We start from the raw sequence: 26,679 nt of genomic DNA, 5'->3' as shown, positions 1-26,679 counted from the left end.
ATCTTGGCAATGGGTGTTAACCTTTTATTTCTCGTCAACGCAATTTTTTTTTAATCTGAATCTTGGCAATGGGTGTTATGGTGCAAAGGCGAGGGGAGGTTATGTAGTTTTATTACAATATTTGATTTTATTCCACCTCACCGTCCACGTTGACTCACCACATATTGCTTGGGCTATTAGGTATTTGAGCAATCGGGTGGTGGGGCGATTCTGAGAATCGACCCGCCACCGCCCCGCCACCAGTGTGGTGGCGGGGCGGTGGCGGGTCGATTCTCAGAATCGCCCCACCACCCGATTGCTCAAATACCTAATAGCCAGGTTTTATTTCATTAACCTTCATTTCATCTTAGCGCAATGATGGGAGGTGTGAACGTGAATTTTATTGTCTTGGGATGAGAATTTCCCCATCCCGCCCATCGGATTCCATCAGGTCTTGGCACAATGGTTGGATGCAAGTGTGAGCGATGACGATGGGTGTAATATATGTAACCATTATAATCCATAAAATATAGCTTGTGATTTCTGGGTAACAATGTGCTTCTGTCCATTTCTAAATGATTTATGCGCATTCATCCCCATTTAACTTTTCCGTATATATGACATCCCTCCCTGTTATGGAGACACGGAACTGTTTTCGGTAGATATATCGATGATGCTTATTATGAATACGCCGAGTTTCCGCTGCAGTTGCGACTAAAAAAAGCAGGCTCCAAATTTTAAAGCCATAGAAAGAAATTTACAATTGTATAATGATTTAAATAATTTATTTGAATTACACATTTCCAGAATATTTAACAATCTGGAAACAAAAAGAGAATTTAAACAAGCTAGCCTCACTTCTGTCTCTCAAATTTACAAATGTTCAAGTTTCAATAAAAAATGATACACTCAAAATAGAAGTTTTAAATAGTATGACAGTTATGGTTATTACGTTGATTGATTGCATACTTTTCAATGATAATTTGTACATTACGTATCGTGGGAAGGGGAAGTGATTTTGGCCCCAAAATCCAGTACTTATAAAAAGATAAAAATAAAATCGGCGGTTCAGGTCCCTTTAAATACTATGACAGTTATGACTATTTCTTTGACTGATTGCCTACTTTTCAGTGAGAATTAGCACATTAGGTACCGTGGGAAGGATAAGTTAATTGGGCAACAAAATCCAGTTGTTTCCCCCAAATTTTCTGCGGTTCGGTTCGACCAATGCTAGTAAAAATTAACTCAATATTAAAACTTTGAAAAAATAACAAAACCAAAATGAAATTAAAATCATTTTTGAAAAAATAACACACCAAACTCAAAAATCAAATCGAATGAAACAATATAGAAAATTATATTAAAAAGTCAGCTTTATCCATTCGTTAGTCATGCGATTTCTTTCTGGAAGTGCCTGCCATTCATCTCCAGCATCTTCAGTCAAAGAGAAAATATTGTGATTCTATCTCGAGTATAGTTCATTCATGACCACTCAAAGTGATTTGCCATCCCACAGTAAATCTTTGACGTATTTTAGTATTTTACACATCGAGTAAGTGTGAAGAGGTTCAGTCCGTTTGGTCTTAGCACCAAATTAATGTAAAAGTTAAAAAAGATAAATGTTTTGTACTGGTCAAAATAAACCTGTGACATATTTAAGTGTTATATGATCTTGAAGACAACATATATTTTGTATTTATTAAAAAAAAAATCAAACATTCAGATGCTCCCAAAAGTGATGCATTTCGTATTTATTTCGGAATAAAAATATGTTTCACCAAGTATAGATTACTAAGTGTTATATGATCTTGAAGACAACATACATTTTGTATTTATTAAAAAAAAATCAAACATTCAGATGCTCCCAAAAGTGATGCATTTCGTATTTATTTCAGAAAAAAAAGATGTTTCACCAAGTATAGATTACTATAGTATTACATAGTATTGTTGGTGACTTATAATAAGAATAATGTAATATTGATAGGAAAAATGTATAATTATTTTTAAATACATTTTAGGTATCAATTTTTAGTTATTATTAAAAATATTATATAAATATTACTTAAATAATTGGTTACTATTTTATTAACCAATCATTGGTGGTGGGGCGGTGGCGCCCCACCACCCGATTGCTCAAATACTCTAAAAAGTTTGAAAATTGACCCTAAAAAAAAAAATCATCGTTCCAGTATCATCACTTTTTCATTTTGAAGCTATATTTTGCACGAAAATTTTATATAAATTTTGTAGTCACTGCCATTTTTAAAACATGTTCAAAATTTACCCCTAAAAAATAAAATCATCGTTCCAGTATACACATTTTTCGTTTTTAGCACTGTTTTTGATATTTTTTTGGGATTTTTGGGCCAGAGTTCCCGTTTTGAGTTTATAGTTCCCGTTTCAAAGTTTACATTGTTTTAATGCAAGATGGTGAGTGAAAGTTATCTTGGGTTAAGATTGTTTAGGTTACGTAAGTACTTAATGTATATTGTCTTAAAGAAAGAGTACTTAACAATATTAAAATACAATCTTAAACAAGATAAATGCTGAAAGATACAAGTGCAATCTTCAAGAAATTTGCTCAAGATGTTTAACCAATTAAAACAAATTCTCCACTTATCAATCAAGATGCCAATATTCCCAAGAAATTGAAGTGCTTTAAGTGTGTGAAATATGAACTCTTATAACAATCAAACCCACAATAGAAACAAAGTGTTAGTCACTTTCACAATGTAAATGCTAGGAACAAAATATGAAGACACTTAGGCACTTTTATGTTCCTATGACCTTTTGATGAGAAAATGACTATTATGACAACCGTAAACAATTTATGACAACAGTAAGTAAATGTCAAATCAGTAATGCTTATGCTTGCCCAATATCACAAAAATATGCCCAATCATCAAATAAACTTTAGTCAACTGGAAAATCAAATGAATTAGCCTTCTTAAGATGTATTCTTCAGTGAATTTTGAGATCTGAAATATTAATTACAGCAGTAAGTAACCACAGATCAGCAAGCTAATGATACCAAAATTAGATGACCAATATGCCCAAAAATAGTAAAATTGCACTAGAACTTGAAAAATTCAATTTTTTTTGGCTTTTAGAGAGTTTGATTGAGTGATTTTCAGAATTGATATGTTTATTACAGCAGTGAAACAATGACAAATCAACAAGCTAGCAATATTAGAGATAATGCCCAAAATGCCTAAAAATATTAAGATTTTGCCGCAAACTGAAAATTTAAAATTTTTGACCCTTATTAAGTATATGCTTCAAAAATATTCAGATTTGAATTTTTCAGTTATGCAGTAAACCCCAACAAGTTTAAAAGTTAGATCTAGGCCAAACCCAAGATGATCAAGTGGCCAAAACTCATGAGAATTTAGATTTTATGATTTTAAGTGATTTTGACCATTAAACATGTGATTTTAGGGGTGAATTTTCAGTGATTTAATTGCTGAATTGAAACATAAGTAAATCTAGAGTTTAGATGTCAAACCCTAGGCCCAAGCCTTGAAGATCCCGTGGTTGAAAATTGAGGAAACTTTAGGATCAATTTGCCACCTGAAAAATATGATTTTTGAGACCTTAAACCTACAAAACCACCAAGTATTCAGTGTAAAACTTCATACTTAGGGTTTTAGGGCAAAGGAGGCCAAAAAAAAGGCAATACTAGGCCAAGGAAGGCCAGCGTTTGGGGATAGAGTGGCTAGAATGATAGATCGGGGCTTAAAGAAGCTAGATCAGGCCGCAAAAGGTCAACGCAGAGGCTCAGAGAGGGGGACGCTGGCGGAGGAGATTCACAGAAGGAGGACGATGGGGTTTTGAGGACTCAAAAGCCCACAACAAGCCCTCTAGGGTTGTCGTCTAGCCTTCCAGAGGGAGGCCGAGGCCCAAAAGGGCCATGACTAGGCCCAAGAAGGCCTAAAAGGGCCAGCGCAGGGGTAAGAAGAAGAGGCTAAGGCCTCTAGGCTTCACAACCAGCCTTAGAGAGGCTGAAAAGTTGGATGCAAGGGATCATAAGGTTGACGTTGTCTACGAAGGGGCTAGATCTAGTCCCATGAAGGCTAGAAAGTAAAACCTTTTTTTCTCGATTTTTTTCTTCTTCTTCAGATCTGAATTTTGTTGAATAATCTTTAGTGGATGGCCCTACAAAATTATCTAGAGACTAGATCTTACCCTCAAGGGCCTAGATCTAGCTCTTCCTTCACTTGATCCCTTGATCCAACCTGCAAAAATAAAATTACAACACCCAAACCCCAAATATATACAAAATAAATCTAAAAACCCCAACCAAGTTAGAAAAAATAATTTATAATCTAAATTACAAAATTATTTTATAAATTATACAAGGGTTTCAAAAGATTTTTGAGAGAATAACTTTTATAATATTTTTTCCTTTGAAGAATGACTAGAAATACTTCAGAAAATTTATGCTCACTATAGCCTTAGCAAAGATTTAATCCACTATATAAAAACTAGAGATCCAAGCAAAATGATCCTTGCCCACAGTCTATGAACTTGGAGACCAAGGATTGAGTACTTGCAAACACTATGTATTATCTCAAAATAATCACATGAAGCACAACATAGGAAGCCCGTAGTCAATACATACCACTGATCAACGAAAAAGAACACCTCGAGTTGCACTCCAATGTCTTTTATTATAGCAGAAAAAATAGTTTCCAGTGGGAAAATAGTTTACAAAAATGCTTCAGCAGTGATTTCTAGCTAGAGATCAAGACAACTAGAGACTCAACTGACTCTCTAATTTATAGATAAATCCTCCAAACGGAAAAATAACAACGAGTTTCTTTGGTCCTTGTCAAAATAATCTTAGCCGTTGATAAAAACTTCAAGATCTTTTAATCTTGGCCTTTGACTTTTTATTTTTGATGAATTTTCGAATTAATCATTTAATTCCATTTTAATTAGCTCAAAATTAATTATTTTTGAGTTAATTTCCTCAAAAATTTGACTTTGACTTAACCATCAAGGTCCAAGGGTCCAAATTTTCTTGAGATATTCTTTTGGTGGAGGACCTTTAAAAATTGACTCTTTTAAGGCCCACAAAATTTTCCATTTGGAGAATTTATTTTCCTAAGACAAATTAATTTGACTCTAATTAATTAATTTTCTGGCTTAGGATTTAATTTAATTTTGCCAGAAAAATTAATTAATTTACACACGAGGGGATTTAATTAATTTTCCAATCCTCTAATACTTTAAGATTTCTCATTTACAAGACTCAAAGAGGGAATACACATTCGGCTTAGACCCTCAAGACACACAACCCATCTGCGAGGGTGATGTATTTACGATCTCTCTGCGGTAATAATTTAGGGTGATATATTTACCATTTCTTTGCGGTAATAATTTACGATCTCTCTGTGGTCATAATTTACAATCTCTCTGCGGTAATCATTCACAATCTCTTTGCGATAATAGAAAAACAATCTGGGGCACGTGCGTTTGCGGTCCAACTTGCTAATATCAGGTGCACACATTCCTTATATTTTTCTAATACATATCTGTTCATATATTTTCAAGTATGAATAATTCACCACAATTACCAAAGGTAGACCTAGCACAGTTACTCTACAGAGCCTCTATGAGTATATAGAGTCTTTAGAGAAACGTAGAGAAGAAAGAGAAGTCAAGCTACAAACAGAGTTAGTAGCCATGCTGGAAAATAAATTCACATCTCTTGAAGACAAGATCCAAAAACAAATAGAAAATGAAATAGATCTATTGGAGAATAAGATGGAGGCAATGGAAACTAGGTTGCAGGTTATAGAAAAACAAAACCAAGATATGAACTAAACATCCCAGCAAGTAGATGCTGATACTTTAGAGAGTCTTAAAATGAAGGACATGATTAAAGAGTTAGAAGAAAAAGTTAATATCCGCCTCACCCTAAATAGTGTGTCAGGTAAAGTAGATATCAAACCAATTAAAGATGAAATGAAAAAATTGATAGAATTAGACCATGAGCGTAACAAAAGGGTCTTGAACCTTATAATCTTCAGTTTGAAAGAGGAGGTAGACGATATTACTTTAGCCATAGCCCAAACAGAATTACATAACAGATTACAAATTGAAACAACGTGTCTCACAGAAGCAACAAGGTTGGGGAAACTAATTGAGAATAAATGAAAGGTGAGCTCTACTGACCATAAGTATGACATACTTAGTAAAACCTCAAGTCTAAAAGGAACGAGAATATTTATAAATGAAGATCTCATTCCAGAAGATCAAGAAGAATTGAGAAAGGAGGTTTAAAATGTAAAGGAAGCTAGGAAGGAAGGAAAATGGGCAATAATCAGAAATAGAAAAGCTGTTATTCGAGATAGAAACCAAAAAGATAATAATAAATAGTAATTCAACATGCTCCAGATTCTTTCTTGGAACTGCCGGGGCTTTCCATGGAACAAAGGCCCCAAGCTAAGTTGGATCTCGAATGATGTTGATATTATTTTGCTTTTTAAAACTTGGGAGCACGAAGAATCTAAGGTCCCTAACATAGATGGCTTTACTTTATGGTCTACCTAGAATAAGCGATCCTCCCGTAGAGGCATTGGGGGTATAGCTTGTTACATTAAGAAGAACATCTCTCCCCATGCTAGGATTTATAAAAACGACCCTTACAACCAATATATTTGGATAAAAATTACCAACATTTATGATAAAAAGACCTACATAGCAATCTGTTATTTCCCCCCCCATCAATTCTAACTTCTATAAGAAAAAGAATCTAGATAAAAATAGTCCTTACAATGGGTTAGAGAATGATATTTCTAGCATAAGGAATGATGGCAATGTCCTTTTAATGGGTGACTTTAATGCTCGAACTTCAAGCAACCAAGCTATTCTTCTAAGCAATCATTCCAACCCTAATCCTTTTTGGTTAGAAGAAGACCTTCCTTTGACTAGCTGGTACAAAAGGAGCTCTGAAGACCTCGGGGAGAATTTGTTTGGGTCGAAGCTAGTCAAGCTCTGTAGTGCTCAAGGTCTCATAATTTGCAACAGTCTAAAGAAGTGGCCCAATTCTAGCCAGATGACCTACATCCATGGACTTGGTAGCAGCGTGGTAGACTATGTTATCTCTGATCTCCCTCTATACAACGAAATAACAAATTTTGACATCTTAAACGACCACGAGACTCTGATCATAGGCCTTTACTTATAACTCTCAATTTTGTCATGCATAGAGATCCCATAGAAGATAATCCTTATAGCCAAAAGAAGTTAATCTTTGATAGAAATAAAAAAGATCTCTTTTTAAATGAATTAAAAACTAATTTGCTTCCTTTATCTAGTATAGACAACATAGAAGATCTCTATCATAATTTTACTACAACCCTCTCATATTCTATTAACAAGTTCTCAATTGAAGTTTCAAGTAATAAAAGAAATAGCAAAACCAACCCATGGTATGACAAAGATTGTAAAAGTGCGAGGAGAGCAATTAAGGAAGTTGTTGATGAATCTCTTAAAATTGGCAAGATAAAAATATACAAAGCCCTAACTAAAAGGAAAAAAAGGCAGTATATTCGTAAAAGATAAGAGAATCTCTTACACCTCTCTAAGGTAGCTCCTAAGAAATTCTGGAGGCAGATTATAACTAGGAAAACTAAAGATAATAATAAAATTGCTTTACACGACTGGAATTCCTATCTTAAAAAGCTTTATGAATCTCCAAATGTCATGGATAACTTTGAAACCCTGCTCACAACGAAAGAATTTTTCTCATTAGAAGACATTGATTTTGGGGTTAATCGCTTGGCTAATGGGAAAGCTAAGGACATTGAAGGTTACCAGGCGGAAATCTTAAAAATTGGAGGTCCTATCCTCATCCCCCACATTCACAAGCTTTTCAATCAAGCGGTCAAACAAGGGTTCCCTAAACCATGGACTCAAAGCCTCATTATCTCTATTTTTAAAAGTGGGGATACAAATAACCCCTCTAATTATCGGACAATTATGATCAACCCTCTCCTAGCCAAGTTATATGGTATTATTTTGGAAAGGAAGTTAAGCATATGGCTTGAAAGTGAAGGTAAGTGGGCTAAAGGCCAAGCGGGTTTTAGAAAGCAGCACTCAACAACGGACCACCTCGTTACGCTTAGGATCATTGTGGAGGAGTGCCGCAATGATAAATCCAATTTCTTTTGTTGCTTTGTGGACTTTAGAAAGGCTTTCGATATGGTTCCTAGAAGCAACCTTTGGAACAGATTAGAAGAGCTAAAGGTTCCTTTTGAGTTGAGAGCTGCCGCTATAAGGTTATACGAGAATGTAATTGCCAAGTTAAAGAGAAATGAGGGGTGGTCGAAAGATATTAAGGGTAATATCGGGGTTAAACAAGGTTGCCCCCTCTCCCCTACCCTATTTGGCATTTACATCGACAAGCTAGAAGGCTATTTAGAGGAAGTAGGATGTGCTGGCACGATCTTAGCTGGGATAGTCATCATCCTTCTTCTCTACGCTGACGATATTGTTCTTCTCGCAAGGTGCCCATTTGATCTTGATAAGCAACTTATACTTCTTAAGGATTTCTGCTCTACCATGGGTATGATTGTTAACACTGACAAAACAAAAGTTATGATTATCAAATCCAAGAAGGACACTTATGCTAATTTTGTGTATGACAATAGTAACTTGGAGGAAGTGTCTTCCTACAAGTACCTAGGAATTGATATTCATCACAAGCTCAACTAGAACTATAGCATTGAGAAAAGGATTAATGGGGGATGGAAAGCTTATTTTTGTCTTGAAAATAATTGTAAAACGACAAACCTCATAATGTGGGATAGAAAGAAGTTCCTCTTTGAAACTTTAGTCACTTCGGTTATCTTATATGGATGTGAGGTTTGGGGTTGTAGCATCTCTAGAGAATGCTGGAGAAAGATTGAGCAAATCCAGAAGCGTTTTATAATGTATAACCTCAAAATTAAAAGCAATACACCCTATCCTATTCTCCTTATAGAAGTGGGTCTTTCCCCTATCGAGAGCCTAGCTATGACTAGGCTTCTATTGTACAAGCATGAACTCAATAACATAGGAGACCATAGACTTCCTAAGCTAGCTTTAAATTCCAGCCAAAACCACCTAAGGCTTAAATGAGGTTGGTATAAAGACACCAAGGCATGGTTAAACCATTGGGAGATCGACGAGAATGTTGCATTGCAAAACACTAATAACATTAAAAATATTGTTACTTCTAAGTTCAAAGAAAAATTGTGGTGTGAGAAAGATTTAGCAGCTAAAAGAAAATTAAGATATTATAAGGAGGTCATCAACCCCAACCTAGAAGATCAAAAGTATCTCTCTGTTTTAACTAGCTCAAAGAAGAAAATTAATATAGCCAAGATTAGAACGAACTCTCATGAGCTCCATAGTGAAACGGGTCATTGGGTAGTTCCTAAAACACCGTGGATGGAAAGGTTCTGCCATCTCTGTGAGAATACGAACATTGAGGATGAAAATCACTTCCTCTTAGAGTGCCCTGCATACAACCACATTAGATCTCAGTTTCAAAATCTTTGTTGCAATATTGACCTTTCTAGCCTTTTACGTTGTCAAAATTACAGTGAGCTTGGGAGGCTTCTCTCCAAGATTTTTGAGCATAGGAATAAAATCTTAAATCAAACTAAATAATTCGTTTCTTTAGGTCCGATAGACCAAAGTTTGGTCTCAGTGGACGTTAACCATTATCATCACCATCATCATCCATAAAATAATTAAGCCAACTAGCTTAAATTATTCCCAAACCACTTTTACATTAGACTCGACTAAAAACACTATGACTCACCTAATAATACGACAATAAATTTCACCCTAGCTTTGGGGTTTAAGCTGGAGGGAAAAAAAACTCTTTTGATTAGCCATGTCTAGAAACACAGGTAATCAACGAGGTTAAAATACCTCTTAGGATGGAATCCATCATCAAATTATAGGTTTACCTAGGTTGTTACATAGACTCAAGGTTTTACTAAGATCGTTTACATCACATAACTTGTAGAATGGGATAACCTTGACACATGGACTGCTGATATGTGATCTGATCCTTGTTGAAAAGGTTGGTACTTCGGCTTCCCTGGAACTTTGACAATTTGAGTGCAACAGGACACAAACTCTACTATTATCTTCCTACACTGCATGCAACTTGAACTTCCTTCTTTCTCAAATAGTTAGGCATTCTCTTGGCCACCATGGACAACACGTTGATCATATTGCCATGCTCTTCCCTTTAAGGTGATATGCATCCCGGGAAAAACATCACTTAGAATGCTATCTTGGTAATCTTGATACGAAAGTCAATAACAAGGTTCTCTATAATCAAATTACAACACTTGCCCTCAACTCTACATTTGATTATGACAATTCTCTTCCTCTGCATGGGTTCCTTACCAGGCCGTTTGTAACTTTGTCCTGCTCCAAAAATAGTTTTTATACCATTACACTCTCGCCTTCCTTTGACAATAGTTGGATTGGTTCTCCTTCAATTGTCAGCTCTACTATGTCAACAACACACTATTTCAAATTTTACTTGTTCCCATCCTTCCATCTCTTTGGACACGCATATCCACAATGTCCATGTGCTCCACACTTGAAACACATACTAGTGAATCTATCACCTCTGCCTCTTTCATGTCCTGGTCCTCACTTCCTCTTCCAACATTTTGGTTCACAGTGCTGCTACTATCTTGGTCGTTCTTTTTTTCAATTGGTTGTCCTCTCCTGACTATCTAATCTCATCTTTCTCTCAACATTTTTTCTTTCTTGCTAACTTTTCTTCAATGCTCAAAGCCATCTGGCACACCTATGACACAGATTGGACACTTAACATGCAATATTTATCTTGAAGGCACAACTTCAATCGATTCATGTACCTTGCAATTGCAATTGACTCGGAACTTTTCTTGCTTTGTCCATATTCTATAAACAATGTGTAAGATTCCTTGGTATACTGCTTTCCCGATCTCTCCATCGGCCTTAGATTCTGCAATCTTTGCAACAAAGTCATTGAGAAATCAATAAGCAGAAAGGTGATTGTGATGGCTCCACAAAATTCCGCTACGAGAATGAGCCGCCATTCTTGGATTATTTCAATGGTGAGCCAGGTATTAACATTATGCCATCAACCTATGTACAGACCTCATAGCTATAATCAAATCATGAATTTATAAACAAAATTAGAAACTTCAATAATATAATGAAATCTGGAAACAAGATTTTTTGGGAGGGTTATGCAGGATATCCATTGAACTGTAGTCTCCTGCATCACATGATTCATGTTGTACAGAGTTTTATTTGAAATCTTGGCATTTTACAGTCAATTTCATTGTGTTTGCTTTGCTTGTTTGGGTTATATCGTCATAATTTGCTTGAATCATGACGCTGCATAGATTTGAAAAATGTGATGATTTTATTCTCTTGTATGGTGCAGTCTATATCTCCTATCAGTGGACACTACCGTCCAACAGAAGAAAACCTTCAGAACTTCATCAGTTTTCTTGTTAAAAATGGTGTTGACATGACTAATGTGGAGGTCCGTATTAAAATCAAGCAAATTTCTATTTTTACTTCATTCTTTATTCTTTGGCATGAGCTCAAGTTTGACTGGCATTGTCATTATGGTTGTTGTAATGCTTCAAATGTTTTTTATCCTTTTTTATGCACTTTTGGAAACTTAAACACAAGCGTATCCTAAACTTGTTTTGGTTCTTCGGTAATCAGGATCTAATGTGGGAAATTTAAAAATTACAAAGCATCTGCCTGTTAGGGTTAAATACTAAATATATATAATATTTGTCCATAATATTTAAACCGCATCTGTAATCAGCACTCTTAAATCCGATGATGAACCCAGCGACAGGTTTGAAACGTTGACACACTACATTGTTGATGCAGTTCTTCGTGAATAATCTATGGACAATTTAACAGACTACAGAAACCTGAAGATAATATATGATATTTACTAACCAGCTTCTCGATGGTTATATTGAGATTCAAATAGGATATGGCATAGGCAATAAATGAGGGGAGCAGTTTATCGATGAGAAGTTTTCATCTTTTAGTTGGAATTTATGGTCTAAGATTATGGATTTTTGTTGTTTAAAATGTATTTTTAAATGCACAAATGAATTTAGTATCCTATAAGAATTTTCAAGTATCAAAATTGTGTAGATTATAAAACTCAAACTTAACATCCTACCACAAGATATTGGACAAAATCCATGAGGAAAAATAAAAAGATAAAGTAGCAGTTGACTTTTTGTTAGTTGTTTTAAGTTTTAACATAGCTCTGAAGGTGAATATTTAAGTATGCATAGTAACATATTCTGGATAATAGCAGAAATGTCACTTAAATATTGGTTGCGAATTAAAACACTAGGAAAGTTCAAGTCTGAACAGTTTTGTTTTGAATTTTCACTATGTAAAACAGGGTTCAAATTCAGGGTTTGTACGCAGTTTATCCGAATTCTAATGCACTATCGATCTCCTGATTCAACTTATAAAGCGAAGGGGGTCCTTGTGACCTGGAAAATTCTTCTGATTTCAAGGATACTCACGTTAGTGATGGGTCACCCATTCTGTTTATTTCAAATGGTGCATGCATCTCTTATTTCCGGTCATTACCGAATCTTTCTTGCTGTGTCTTCAAAGCTGTATTTAAGAGGAGTGTGTCCGAAAGCTCAACTGGTTTCCCATCAGCACAGGAGGAAAAAGAAGAAAAATTTGAAATAATATTCGGCCTCAACAAGGGGAAACTTGTACTGAACATTATGTTGTGGCCTTAGGGGGTACTTCTACTAAACATTATGGCAGCATGTCCAAAGCAATCATATCATTATATTTTTGTTGGGTCTTTCATAAATTGCCTGAAGCTTTCTACTTTCAAGCTCTCTAATGTTTGAGGCTGTTGTGATCCTGTTTCTGTAAAACGCCAGAACTAACCCCACCGTTTACTGTTATTTATTTCGGTTTCTTCAATCTCATCCGTTCAGTGATATGTGGCCTAATTGGCTTCTATTGATTTATGTCATTCTACTTGTTGTTGAATATCGTGTTAATTGTCATTCGAGCGAAAAGTGATTAACTTTTGCAAGTTTCCTGAAGTTGTAGTTGTGTTGGTTTTTCAGAGGAGACCAGGTTATGATGGAAAATTAAATGAACTTGGAAAGGATCTTATAATTGAGAGTGGGTTGAATGCAAAACAGGACAGAGAAGAGCAGGTTCGTGTAAATATTCTAAGCAAGACATGCATTAGTCGCAGGGATCAAATTTGAGCTTTTTATTGCCCTTCAAGACCCCTTTAGCCTTTCATAGAAAGGCATTAAATTATTTCCTCAACAAAAGAAATTTAAAATGAAAAATTGCTTGTCAATTAAGAAGTGAAGATCATTTCATATTGATTACAAATGAAGGGCTATTACTCTTGCATGTCAATGTTTAGTTCTTAAGATTTAATATTAAAATTTGAGAAAAAATATATTATGAATTTCAAAGTAGTATAATATATTACTCAAACATGAATGCCATGTTAATTGTCATTTGAATGAAAAGTGATTAACTTTTTGCAAGTTTCCTGAAGCTGCAGTTGTGTTGCTTTTTTAGAGGAAACCAGGTGATGATGAAAAATCAAATGAACTTGGAAAGGATCTTATAATCGAGAGTGGGTTGAATGCAAAAGAGGACAGAGAAGAGCAGGTTCGTTATATAAGAAGAAAATATTCTACATGGACATGCATTAGGAGCACAGATCAAATTTGAGCTTTTCATTGTCCTTCAAGACCTCTTTAGACCATCATAAAAGGTCATTAAATTATTTCCTCAGCAAAAGAAATTTAGAATAAGAAATTGCTTGTTAATTAAGAAGTGGAGATTATTGATTACAAATAAAGGGCTATCACTCTTACATGTCAATGTTCAGTTCTTAAAAGTTAAGACTTGAAACTAGAGAAAATATCTTTATGAATTTCAAAGGAGCATATTATATTATTCAAACATAAATTTCATGTTAATTGTCATTTGAATGAAAAGTGATTAATTTTTGCAAGTTTCCTGAAGCTGTAGTTGTGTTGATTTTTCAGCGGAGACCGTGTTATGATGAAAAATCAAATGAACTTGGAAAGGATCTTATAACCGAGAGTGGGTTGAATGCAAAAGAGAACAGAGAAGAGCAGGTTTGTTACAAAAGAATAAAATATTCTACATAGGACATGCATGCGTTAGGAGCACAGATCAAATTTGAGCTTTTCATTGTCCTTCAAGACCCCTTTAGCAAGGTCATTAAATTATTTCTCAGCAAAAGAAATTTAGAATGAGAAATTGCTTGTCAATGAAGAAGTGAAGATTATTCCATATTGGTTAGAAATGATGGGCTATCACTCTTACATCTCAATGTTTAGTTCCTAAAAATTAATACTTGAAACTCGAGACAAAATATCGTTATGAATCTCATAGTATAATATATTACTCAAACATGAACTTCGTAGTTGGTAATTGTTATTGGATCCTTTTGCAATTCATTTATCTTAGCTCTCCAAGGATATAGATCAGTATAGCTGTGGCGTCTGATCTCAATGTTGAATCGTACTTTTATAGCATTGAACATTACATTAATTGTAAAACTTACTCAAGAGGCTTTCCCAAATAGTTGGCCCTGAGCAGAAATACAATATTCAAGAAAATTTCTTTCAATTGAATGTTTTATAATCAAGGATTGCTTTTGCAAAAGTTTCTCTTGGTGTAGCACACTAGCAACTAGTTTAAGTGGTTCTTAAAATAATACTTCAGGAAGATTGTGCTTGTTGACGTAGAAACTTTCTGCGTTTATGCCATTGTAGCCAAACTTCCATGAAAGTTATAAATCTAATTTATATTGTGGAAATTAATCATAGTTACAATAACAACCTGACAACTTTTGCATGCCATAGTTTCATATTTTTCAATAACTATATAGCTTTCGATGAATAGCTCACCAATACCAAAATTGGATATGAAAACCTTATTATCACTTTTTATGACCAATTTTGATGAGTTCAAATCAAAGTATCTTCAGTGCGTCCGATAAAAGGACATGGATCTCTAGTTGAGGTTCCAACTGTGAAATATTTTAGGATATATATGGAACCACATGATGATTGATGCTACTAGACGTTTACAGTGCAAAGTCTTCGTAAAATTGTTCACATATATTTTTTGAACTTTTAGAGTGAAAAGCATTGTTAAGTTTAGGTATGTTCTATGCTTAGAGCAATTTATTTCAATTTTCACAGTTAGCTCAATATCTTTTTTCAGATTAGCAATCACATCAGCATTAAAGTAAACTATAGATAGAACATAAACATAAATCGCAGAAGACAAGCCAAGATAAGAGGACACAAGATGTGGCGTTGGACAAACCCCAATGTGGGGAAACCTTTGATCAATTCTTCTTATATGTTCTTCAATAGTTCAGCAGAGAGAGAGAGAGATATTACATTTACAATAGAAGTCAACACTTAGACTTATCTAGATAAGAGCATAGATCATCTCTAAGAAGATGATACATGAGATCAATTGAAGACATGCTACTTCAACTGATTCTCCAAGGTGACTCCACCTATCATCGTGCTGCACCATGCTGCACCCATCATCACAATGCTGCATCTTATCATTCTTCATCAATCATGACAGTACCCATCACTGTATTGCATCATGTACCCTCATGTGCCATTGCTGCACCATGTTTTGCCACCATGTGCTTGTTGAACCTTGCTTACCATATTGCTGTCCCAATTGCTATTGCAGCACCATGTCTTGCTGCTGTCCCAATTGCTATTGCAGCACTATGTCTTGCTGTTGTCCCAATGCTTACTGCTATCCATGTGCCTTTGCTGCCATGTCACAACTGTCCCATGTATCTATACAACACTATGTACCTTGCTGTCCCATATATCTTGACAGCACTATGTACCTTGCTGTCCCATATATCTTGACAACACTATGTACCTTGCTGTCCCATATATATTGATAGCACTATGTACCTTTCTAGCCCATATATCTTGACAGCACTATGTACCTTGCTGTCCCATATATCTTGGCAACACTATGTACCTTGCTGTCCCATGCATCTAGCTATCAGTCCACAAACAACCCTCAATTCGCTGCATGCTACTGCTGATTTCTGCCTAGGGTTCTGTGCATGTACTTGACTAGTTAGGGCACACCAACAAGCCTAACGTAGGGAGAATACTCCTGTTTTCCTCGCTGTCCTTAGAGATGACTGCGGCCTAGTTAGGAGGTCCTTTCTCTCCCAAAAACCGCTGTAATAGTCTCTTACTGCGTCCCTATAAATAGAGATATACACCCCAATATCATGCATAAAACAATCATGAAACCCACCACTAGTCTGCGGCCTGATTTGCATGGTAAGACTGCGCCAATGTGTCACCTCAAGCCATCCTTCTTGCCTCGTGCAATGACTAAGAGCTGTAGCTCTTCTTCTCTAAAATCCACACCCAAAACAGTCCACAAACTCGGACTTGCCTCAGCCTTCCTTGCTCCAAATTCGCAATATATTTTAGACCTTAGGATTGCATTAGGGTATCCAGCGTTAGGGCTGCTTTAGGTCTGCGTTAGGGCAGCCTTCTATCTGTGTCTAGGGCAGCCTTCCATCTGTTTCTAGGGCAGCCTTCCATGTGTGTCTAGGGAAGCCTCTCTTCCTCCAACGTCTAGGCTTCCACTCCTAGATTTCTCTTCCAGTAAAACCCAAGACAAGTGGAGAGAAAGCAAGATAGAAGTGTGTGTGAAATGACTCTCAAGTCATCTCCTTTTATACTAAAACGTTCAGCACATGTGGGGTTTATTTGGTTGCTGGCCGACCTTGACGAATTGTCTTATAACACAAATAAATTCATAATTCCATGAATACTTATCGGAATCGGATGATCTTTAGATCAATCCTGCACCTCTCGATGAGAGGGATCCAAGAAAAATATCAGCTGCCATAAATAAGATGACCCACATGGAGTTTGGCCCTAGTTGCCAATTTTGACACTCCCTCTCAATTAGGGAGAATTCCATCTGCTGATCCATATGTCCGATTGTACTATCTCTGCCATCAGTGCCTTGCACTGCTCTGCGCTATTGAGCTCTACTTTGCTATGCTCTGCTCTGTTGAACCATGAAGAAGAAGAATTGATTGAGAATGTCTCATACCATTCTCTACTAACCCAAAGTCAGTTCCATATGAAGAGAGTGTGTCATATCACTCTTACTGACCCGAAGTCAGTTTTATTGATCCTAGATCAATATCACAAGAGAGTGTCTCAAACCACTCATACTGATCCCAGATCAGTTTCATTGATCCCAAATCAATGGAGGTCATCCTAGCATAGGGAGTATGGTAGATACAACGATTCGTCATCGATAGTACTACTATGGTCCCTAACCCCATTTCCCTGCTCATTGATCAGATGAGTGGTACTTCCCATGAGTCCCAGACTGCATGGGTAGGATGTTTCGACAGGAGAACTAATCATCCTATCCACAAGAGAACGAATCATCCTACTCCACAATCGCCACGGGAGAACTAATCATCCTGACCCTCAGGAGAACTAATCATCTTGTTTCACAGTTGCCACGGGAGAACTAATCATCCACAGTCGCCACGGGGTATCACAGGGGAAGGTTGAACCTGTCATCCTGTACATAGCGCACCACCAGTGGAGGGTGAGTCCCCCTGTGGTCGTATGTTGCTCCAGTAAGTACCCCAAGCCCCCAGAGCTCACAGAGCTCAATGCATGCAACATGTAGGACCCTTATAAGAAGATCTCTCAACGACTCCAAGTCGTTCGGGAAAGTCACAGATTTGACCTTTCCCCGGGGCTTTGACAAAATGTCTACGACCTGTACAACAATCTCAATGCGATGGAGCCTCCTCGCTCATCAACTTACCATATCCCAGATATGGCAATATCTGATGTCTATTTGTTGGAGCAATCATCGAATACGAGATTCCTCAATAATCGAATCCCCCCTCTGGTTATCACAGAGAATCACAGTGGTATTCATCATGTGTACAAACAACTCACTTAAGAGCTTCCGCAACCAGGCAGCTTCACACAAAATCATACTTGTAGCTATGTATTCGGTCTCAGCAGTGCTTATAGCAACCGACTTCTGCTTTCTACTCATCCATGATATCGAAGTAGAATCCAAAGAGAACCAACATTGGGAAGTGCTCTAGTGATCCTCCACACTTCCTGCCCAGTCAAAATTCGAATAATCATGCAGTTTCATATTTCTGGCAGTGTATCTCAATCCATGAGAGATTGTGCCCCGAAGATATCTCAGAAAATTCTTGGCACCAATCCAGTGAGGCTCAACCAAATATGAGCTCACCATGCTAACTGCAAAACATATATCCAGACGAAAGTTCACCAAGAACATCAATGCAAATGAGTTTATGAAACTCAAAGGCATTTCCCAAATTTGGTCCGTCATCACCACCATATAACTTCTGAAAGTTAAGATCCTTGAGGTAGTCACTGGCTTGCAGTTTACCATTCCACATCCTGAATCCAACTCCCTCTTACTTTTGCAAGTGAGAGGGTCTGCACTTGTCAGAAATAGGTCGTCCTTAGAAGGTGCCGGTATGAGAGGTCTATCATCCACAACCTTCGAGCAATGGTTTGGATCGGTTTCACTCCTAATGACTCCTAATGAATCTCAACTTCATCAGACAACTATCAATCCTCTCATACTATGCCCAAAGTGTTTTGCTTCAAGCCATAGAGGGCTTTCTTCCACCAGTATACATGAGATTCCCGATCATGAATCTCAAATTCCTCGGGTTGTTCCAAACCTGTGGACCTGCTACATGAGGGGAATGCTCCACCTGTGAGATTTTCCTTCGGTACATCTCAAACATGTACCTTCATGCTCCTTTTGAATTCAGGCATCCATGTCATCATCTTTCCATCTATGAATGCCACCCTGAAACCTTTGACTTCCATTGCTTAAATGGACACCAGGTTCTTGCGATGAGGTACATAAAATAGATTCTGTAAATGAATCGAGTTACCCTCATTCAATTGAGGAGTAACATCCTACACCCTTTTCGGAATAGGTGGCATCGGCTCCAAGTATAATCCCATGATTGTTTCCATCTCTACCAGATTTGAGAGAGCACCCTTTTATCCGATGAGGTGCCTTGAAGCACTACAATCAATAAGCCAGATTCCCAAAGAATCTGAAGGAGAGGGCCAATACAAGATAACGCTTCTTTATCTTATAAGAAACAACATTTGATTCTTCATACCTGGGGTTCCTTGCTTTCATTGAAGAGTCGGCTGTATCCTTGATGACCTGCATTACCTGTCATTCCTCTAATCATTGAAGATGCCCCTAGAATGATTGTTATCATCATCAAGTGATGTGTCCTTACCAGTCGGACACTTCTTTGCATAATGGCCGAACTGCCATTCCTTCCATCCTTAGATCCAGACTTCCCATAGAAGTGATCTTTAGGTACTCCATCATAAGCTTCTGTTGCGCCACTCTGATAATATTCTACGCTCCGACTTCACCCTTGGTGAATTTGAAGAGGGATGAGAAACCCATTGATCCTTTTGTCCTTTCCCAACTGTCTTCGGTGATTGCTCTTTCACTCTTGCTTGGGCTTTGTCTTCACCTCACCTCTGATACCATGTTAAGTTTAGGTATGTTCTATGCTTAGAGCAATTTATTTCAATTTTCACAGTTAACTCAATATCATTTCCAGATTAGCAATCACATCAGCATTAAAGTAAATTACAGATAGAACATGAACATAAATCATAGAAGACAAGCCAAGACAAGAGGACACAAGATGTGGAGCTAGCCAGGGACAAACCCTAATGTGGGGAAACCCTTGATCAATTCTTCTTATATGTTCTTCAATAGTTCAGCAAAGAGAGAGAGAGAGATAATACATTTACAACAAAAGTCAACACTCTGACTTATCTAGATAAGAGCATAGATCATCTCTAAGAAGATGATACATGAGATCAGTTGAAGACATGTTGCTTCAACTGATTCACCAAGGTGACTCCTTCACCTATCATCGTGCTGCATCTCGTCATCATGCTGCTCCATGTTGCACCCATCATCACAATGCTGCATCTTATCATGCTTCATTAATCATGATAGTACCCATCACTGTACTGCATCATGTACCCTCATGTGCCATTGCTGCACCTTGTTTTGCCACCATGTGCTCGCTGCACCTTGCTTACCATACTGTTGTCCCAATTGCTATTGCAGCACCATGTCTTGCTGCCGTCCCAATTGCTATTGCAGCACTATGTCTTGATGTTGTCCCATTGCTTACTGCTATCCATGTGCCTTTGTTGCCATGTCACAACTGTCCCATGTATCTATATAGCACTAGGTACATTGTTGTCCCATATATCTTGACAACACTATGTACCTTATTGTCCCATATATCTTGACAACACTATGTACCTTGTTGTTCCATATATCTTGATAGCACTATGTACCTTGCTGTCCCATATATCTTGACAGCACTATGTACCTTGCTGTCCCATATATTAGCACTGTTGTACTAGTTGCCTTGCTGTCCCATGCATCTAACTATGAGTCCACAAACAACCCTCAATTCGCTGCATGCTACTGCTGATTTTTGCCTAGGGTTCTGGGCATGTACTTCACTGGCTAGGGCACACCAACAAGCCTAACGTATAGGGAGAATACCCCTATTTGCCTCGTTGTCCTTAGAGATGATTGCGGCCTAGTTAGGAGGTCCTTTCTCTCCCAACAGTTGTTGTAATAGTCCCTTACTGCGTCCCTATAAACATAGATATACTCCCCAATATCATGCATAAAACAATCGTGAAACTCACCACTAGTTTGCGGCCTGATTTGCACTATAAGACTGCTCCAATGTGTCACCTCAAGCTATCCTTCTTGCCTCATGCAATGGCTAAGAGTTGCAACTCTTCTTCTCTAAAATCTAGACCCAAAACAATCCACAAACTCGGACCTGCCTCAGCCTTCTTTGCTCCAAATTCGCACTATATTTCAGACCTTAGGATTGCATTAGGGTATCTAGTGTTAGGGTTGCTTTAGGTCTGCATTAGGGCAGCCTTTTATCTGCGCCTAGGGAAGCCTTCCATCTACGTCTAGGGCAGCCTTCCATGTGTGTCTAGGGTAGCGTCTCTTCCTCCAACGTCTAGGGCTTCCACTCCTAGATTTCTCTTCCACTAAAACCCAAGACAAGTGGAGATAAATCAAGATAGAAGTGTGTGTGAAATGACTCTCAAGTCATCTCCTTTTATACTAAAACGTTGAGCACATGTGAGGTTTATTTGGTTTTTGGCCGACCTTGACGAATTGTCTTATAACACAAATACATTCATAACTTGATGAATACTTATTGGAATTGAATGATCTTTAGATCAATCCTACACCTCACGATGAGAGGGATCCAAGGAAAATATCAGTTTCCATAAATAAGATGACCCACATGGATTTTGGCCCTAGTTGCCAATTTTAACAAGCATTCTATCTTTTACGTAAAAATTATATCTTTCAAGCATTAGGTATTTGTTTGAAAGATTCAAGAAGCCAATACACATAGTGTTTTAAGATTTGTTTGGTAATTGTTTTAGTTTGAAGAGTGTCCTCGTGTATAGATCTCTACCCTACAAAAATGTTTTCCTTCATTCAAACTACTATGCATACATTCAATTTGTTTTATAGTTATATTTTTATATTAAGTAGTCTGCATATATTTTAGTATACTATGTTTTAAAATTTGATGATTGCTTGCATTGTAGGGATCAAATTTTATATATCTGTTTATAAAATCTCAAAAAAGAATGACATAGTTTAACATTATTGTCAATATAAAGATAATCATTAAGATTAAACATACATTAATTTCTTTTTAGTAAAATAAAGTTTGTTTTTTTACAATTTATTTATTTATTTATTTTTATATCTTTCCAAATGAAAAGTATTATTTATTTTAACTTAATAGAAGACTTAACCAACATATAACCCTTCAAATTTAAAATATGACCCTTCCCTTCAAATTCGATCCATGGTAGGGTTTAATGTATTGCATGCGAAAACAAAATGTCACTCAACTACATCCTTATGTGGGCAAACGTGTTCCTGATGTGGAGACTGACATTTGTTTCACATCTCACAATTTGGTGGATGAAAATGGAAATATCAATGAGAAGCATGGGCAATTCTGAAGTCTTAATGAGAGCTTAGAAGCCGGGGGTGGGGGAACACACCACCAACAAGAAATCCAAACGAATGTGTATTATAGAAATAGTTTTTCAAGCAAGGACCTTGAAAACCAATTGTCAACTTCCTTGTGAAGAATGGTTTTCTAAGGTTTGATTCTGGACAACAGTCACAACCTTATTAGTTTGGCAAGCTGTCATCTTGTAAATGGTTGATAGGAATTGATCTTTGTATGGGAAATGCTGCAGTGTACACTGCAAAAACTTGTCTTTTGGCACTAAAGCAAGTAAATCTATCACATAGGGTTGTGTCTACTACTTTTCAAAGAGGTAAACATTCAGATTAGTTGAAATGTAGCATGCCTTCTAAATGCCCATAAGAAACTTTTGTCTGGCCTCAGGTTTTTAGGTTAATGAGATATTTTCTCTGAGCACATTCGAAATTATAGAATTCTCTGACTTTTTTATTTGAAAAACAAAATGATTTTTTTTAACCAATTGATAGGCTCGAATGCCTCCTTCCTTTTCCTATTGTGTCATATTTGTACATCCTTCAATCCTATCCCAAGTTATTCTTAAGGGGGGATGTTAGGATATTCCGACACATAGGAAATAGTTAAGTATAACTTGGTCTAGTGTGGAGTTAGGTAAAGTGTGTTTCTTTATTATGTACTTTTGTAACTTACAATCCGACGGTCACGATATGTCCTAGACATGAAGTGATCCGACGGTTCATTCTCTCTTTGGTATTATCAATACTTGATCCGTGGCTTAATACCCAATTGGTTCATGATCTCTATTTAAAGAGCATGGAGGGTCATTTGTAATATATGAATTTACAGGGTAATTTCCTCGGATAGAACACCAAAGGACACCGCTCACAAACAGATCACAGATCAATACACCAATATTCTTAACGTGGTTAAAACCCTCAAAGAGGGAAACAGTCCACGGCCTGAGCCAACACGACCATTTCAAGAAATTTATTAATAAAAGAAAGAAAATTTACATAAGCTTTTCTCATGAAAGGTCACCTTACAAATGACCCTCCTTGTTCTTTAAATAGAGATAATGGACCAATTGGGTGTTAAGCCACGGATCAAGTGTCGGTAATATTGAGGAGAGAATGAACTGTTAGATCACTTCATCTCTAGAACATATCGTGACTGTTAGATTGTAAGTTACAAAAGTACATACTAAAGAAACACACTTTACTTAACTCTACACTAGACTAAGTTACACTTAACTATTTTCTATGTGTCGGAATATCCTAACATCCCCCCTTAAGAACAACTTGGGATAGGATTGAAGGATGTACAAATATGACACAAAAGGAGAAGGAAGGAGGCATTAGAGCCTATCCCCCCTCAGTGACAACTTCTTGAACTCCAACCATAATTTGAAGTTCAGTGAACTTCGCCTCTGTGAGAGCCTTTGTAAAGATGTTTGCAACTTGATCATCGGTTGAACAATATTGCACTTCAAGTACATGGTCATGAATGAGCTTTGTGATGAAGTGCATGTGTAGTTCAATGTGTTCGCTGCGTTGATGTTGGACTGGATCTTTGCATATTTGAATGGCACTTTGATTATCACACTAAAGTGTAGTCGGATGGTACTGCTGAAAGCCAAACTATGACAGGATATGACGAAGCCACAATGCTTCCTTACTAGCTTCTACGGTGCCACGATACTCTTCTTCTGCTGAAGAAAGAGAAATGGAACTTTTTTTCTTGCAAGCCCATGTAATAGGTCCAGAACCAAGAGCGAACACATAACCTGCAGTAGACTTCCGATCATCAGGGTCACCAACCCAATCAGAATCAGTGAAACCAACCAATAGAGGAGATTCTTCTGAATTGTAATGAATCCCAAACTGAACTGTACCTTGAACATAACAAATTATTATTGTAGCTGCTTTCCAATGACATTCATGTCGGTTTTGCATAAACCAAGCAATAAGGCCAACAACAAAGGAAAGGTTAGGACGGGTATGGGTCAGATACAAAAGTTTTCCTGCAAGTTGACGGTATAAGGTAGCATCAACTTCAGGGGAAGTACAAGTGATTGAAAGTTTGGCTCTAGACTGAAAGGGAGAAGGGGTTGGCTTACAGTCTTCCATGTGAAAGTGGCATAGAAGATCACAAGCATACTTGGACTGGGAAGGGGAAATACCTTCCTTGGATTGAAAGACTTGAAGACCAAGAAAATAATGCAAGTGTCCTAAGTCTTTCATTTCAAATTGTTTTTTAAGGCTAGACTTTACATGGTTTATAAGGTTGGGATCACTACCAGTAAGGATAAGATCATCAACATAAAGAACAAGAATGATAAGAGACTTACCTAGATTCTTGGTGTAGACAGTATTGTTAGAATGAAACCTAGAAAAGCCAGTATATAAAAGCAAGTTATCCATTTTTGGCATACCAAGCTAGAGGGGCTTGCTTGAGACCATAAAGGGATTTCTTAAGCCGACTAAAAGGCTGGAGTCTGTTTGTATAAAGCCAAGAGGTTGTTCCATATAGATTTCTTCATGCAAGTCCCCATGCAAGAAGGCAGATTTAACATCCATCTGATGGACTTCCCATTTGAAAGAGGCAGCAAGGGAAAGAACAAGGTGGATAGAGTTTATTTTGGAAACAGGGGAGAAGGTTTCAGTATAGTCAATGCTGTCAACTTGTGAAAAACCCTTAGCAACAAGACGAGCTTTATGTTTATCAACTTTTCCATCTGGTCCAAACTTGGTTCTGTAAACCCATTTGCATCTAACAAGTTTTCGTCCCTTTGGAAGAGGAACAAGATCCCATGTATCATTTGCCAATAGTGAACGATATTCTTCATTCATAGCTGCGTCCCAATCTGGATGGTCTGAAGCTTCTGCAAAGGTGTCAGGATCATAATTCGTTGCAGCTTGAGCTAGTAAAGAAGAGGCTCTATCGAACTGAGAACGTGTACGTCGTTGATCTGTAGGATCACTTGCAAGAGCACCTGCTGCATCTCGAGTAGCACAGATCCATTTTGGAAGTTGAGGAGTTGAAGGAGGATCCTAAGAAGATGGGGGAGGATTGTCATTCTCGTTGTCATCATCTGAAGAAGAAATATTTTTAGAAGTAGAATGGATAGAGAGAGGTGGCACATTTGCCGAACTAGGCTCGTAGGCCGATATATTTTCAACAAAATTTACATCTCTTCTAATGATAACATTTTTGGACTTAAGTGGAATAAGTCTATATCCTTTGACATCTTAATATCCAACAAAAATACATTTTTCACTCTTAGGTTCTAAAGCTTTATGTTTCTGATCTGGAATATGGGCCCATGCTTCACTTCCAAAAACACGAAAGTGACTTACATCTGGTTTAATTGAGCTTCATGCTTTGGAGTGATATTCTTTAAAACCTTAGTAGGAGTGCGATTTACTATGTAATTTGCAAAATTAATTGCTTCTGCCCAAAAATTAAGACTAAGTCCTTTAGATTGAAGCATACAATTAGCCATTTCCTTTAAGGTGCGATTCTTCCTTTCAGCCATACCATTTTGTTGTGGAGTATATGGAACAATTTGTTGCATTTGAATTCCATGCTCAGTGCAAAACTTGATGAATTTGTTGTTAACATATTCTCCGCCATTATCAGATCTTAGCTTAAGAATTTGATTTCTAGATTGTTTCTCAACAAAGGCCTTAAAGGCCAAGAACATGTTAAATACTTCACTCTTGAGTTTTAATAAGTATACTCAAGTGCGTCTGGAGAAATCATCAATGAAAGTTAAGAAATACTTGTAGCCAGAGAATGAAACAATTGGAAGTGGACCACATAAATCACTATGCACAAGCTGTAAAGGGGCTGAGGCATGCAAAGAGGCACGTTTTTCAAAACTATGCCGATGATGTTTTCCGAGTACACATCCGGAACAAACACCATCTCTGCAAGATACCATAGGAAGACCTGTCACCATATTTTCTTTACATAGATTTTGAAGGGAGCGATATTTTAAGTGACCAAATCGCTCATTCCAAAGTTTGCTCACTTCATCATTATGAGCAACAAATATCGAGGGAATAGTTGATGACCCAAAGTTGTTAAACTTATACAACCTTGTAGAATCATCAACAATGCCAATAGCCAAAACTTGTCTAGGATCTCTTAGGTCCTTAATAAAAACATCATGAGATGAGAATTCAACGATTATACCTTCACCTGAATGAGTTATTTGATATACAGATAAAAGGTTGCAGGGTAAGGTTGGAACACATAGAACATCATTAAATTGACCATTGTCTAGATGAATAGTTCTAGTCCCTTCAACACTAAGAGATCTATCATTACCAACATATATATTTTTGGTGTTACAATCATTTAAAGAAGAAAACATGGCCTTGTTTTTGGCCATGTGATAAGAAGCTCCAGAAACAATGAGCCACTCATGAGAATGAGAAGAAGAA

General features: G+C 37.0%; 1 protein-coding gene across 5 annotated transcripts in view; it reads left to right on the top strand.

Annotated features, from left to right (window-relative positions):
- Positions 1-14,710, top strand: part of LOC149220603 (IQ domain-containing protein IQM1-like) — a 106,752-nt gene extending 92,042 nt beyond the window's left edge. For 2 of the 5 annotated variants that reach the window (XM_089384835.1, XM_089384833.1), the window contains 4 exons: positions 11,435-11,536; positions 13,131-13,223; positions 13,606-13,698; positions 14,082-14,710. In XM_089384835.1, the coding sequence (XP_089240961.1) occupies positions 11,435-11,536; positions 13,131-13,223; positions 13,606-13,698; positions 14,082-14,207 (414 nt within the window). In that variant the 3' untranslated portion in view covers positions 14,208-14,710. Of the gene's footprint in view, positions 1-11,434; positions 11,537-13,130; positions 13,224-13,605; positions 13,805-14,081 lie in introns of all 5 variants that reach the window. The other 3 variants (XM_089384834.1, XM_089384837.1, XM_089384836.1) reach the window with 3 other exon arrangements.
- Positions 14,711-26,679: the final 11,969 nt, after the last annotated feature.

Source organism: Pinus tabuliformis, chromosome Q (assembly GCF_031772625.1).
Source record: "Pinus tabuliformis cultivar Carrire ecotype Pingquan chromosome Q, CPIR1, whole genome shotgun sequence".
NCBI classification, from domain to species: Eukaryota; Viridiplantae; Streptophyta; class Pinopsida; order Pinales; family Pinaceae; genus Pinus; species Pinus tabuliformis.
This window is presented reverse-complemented; position numbering and strand designations above follow the sequence as displayed.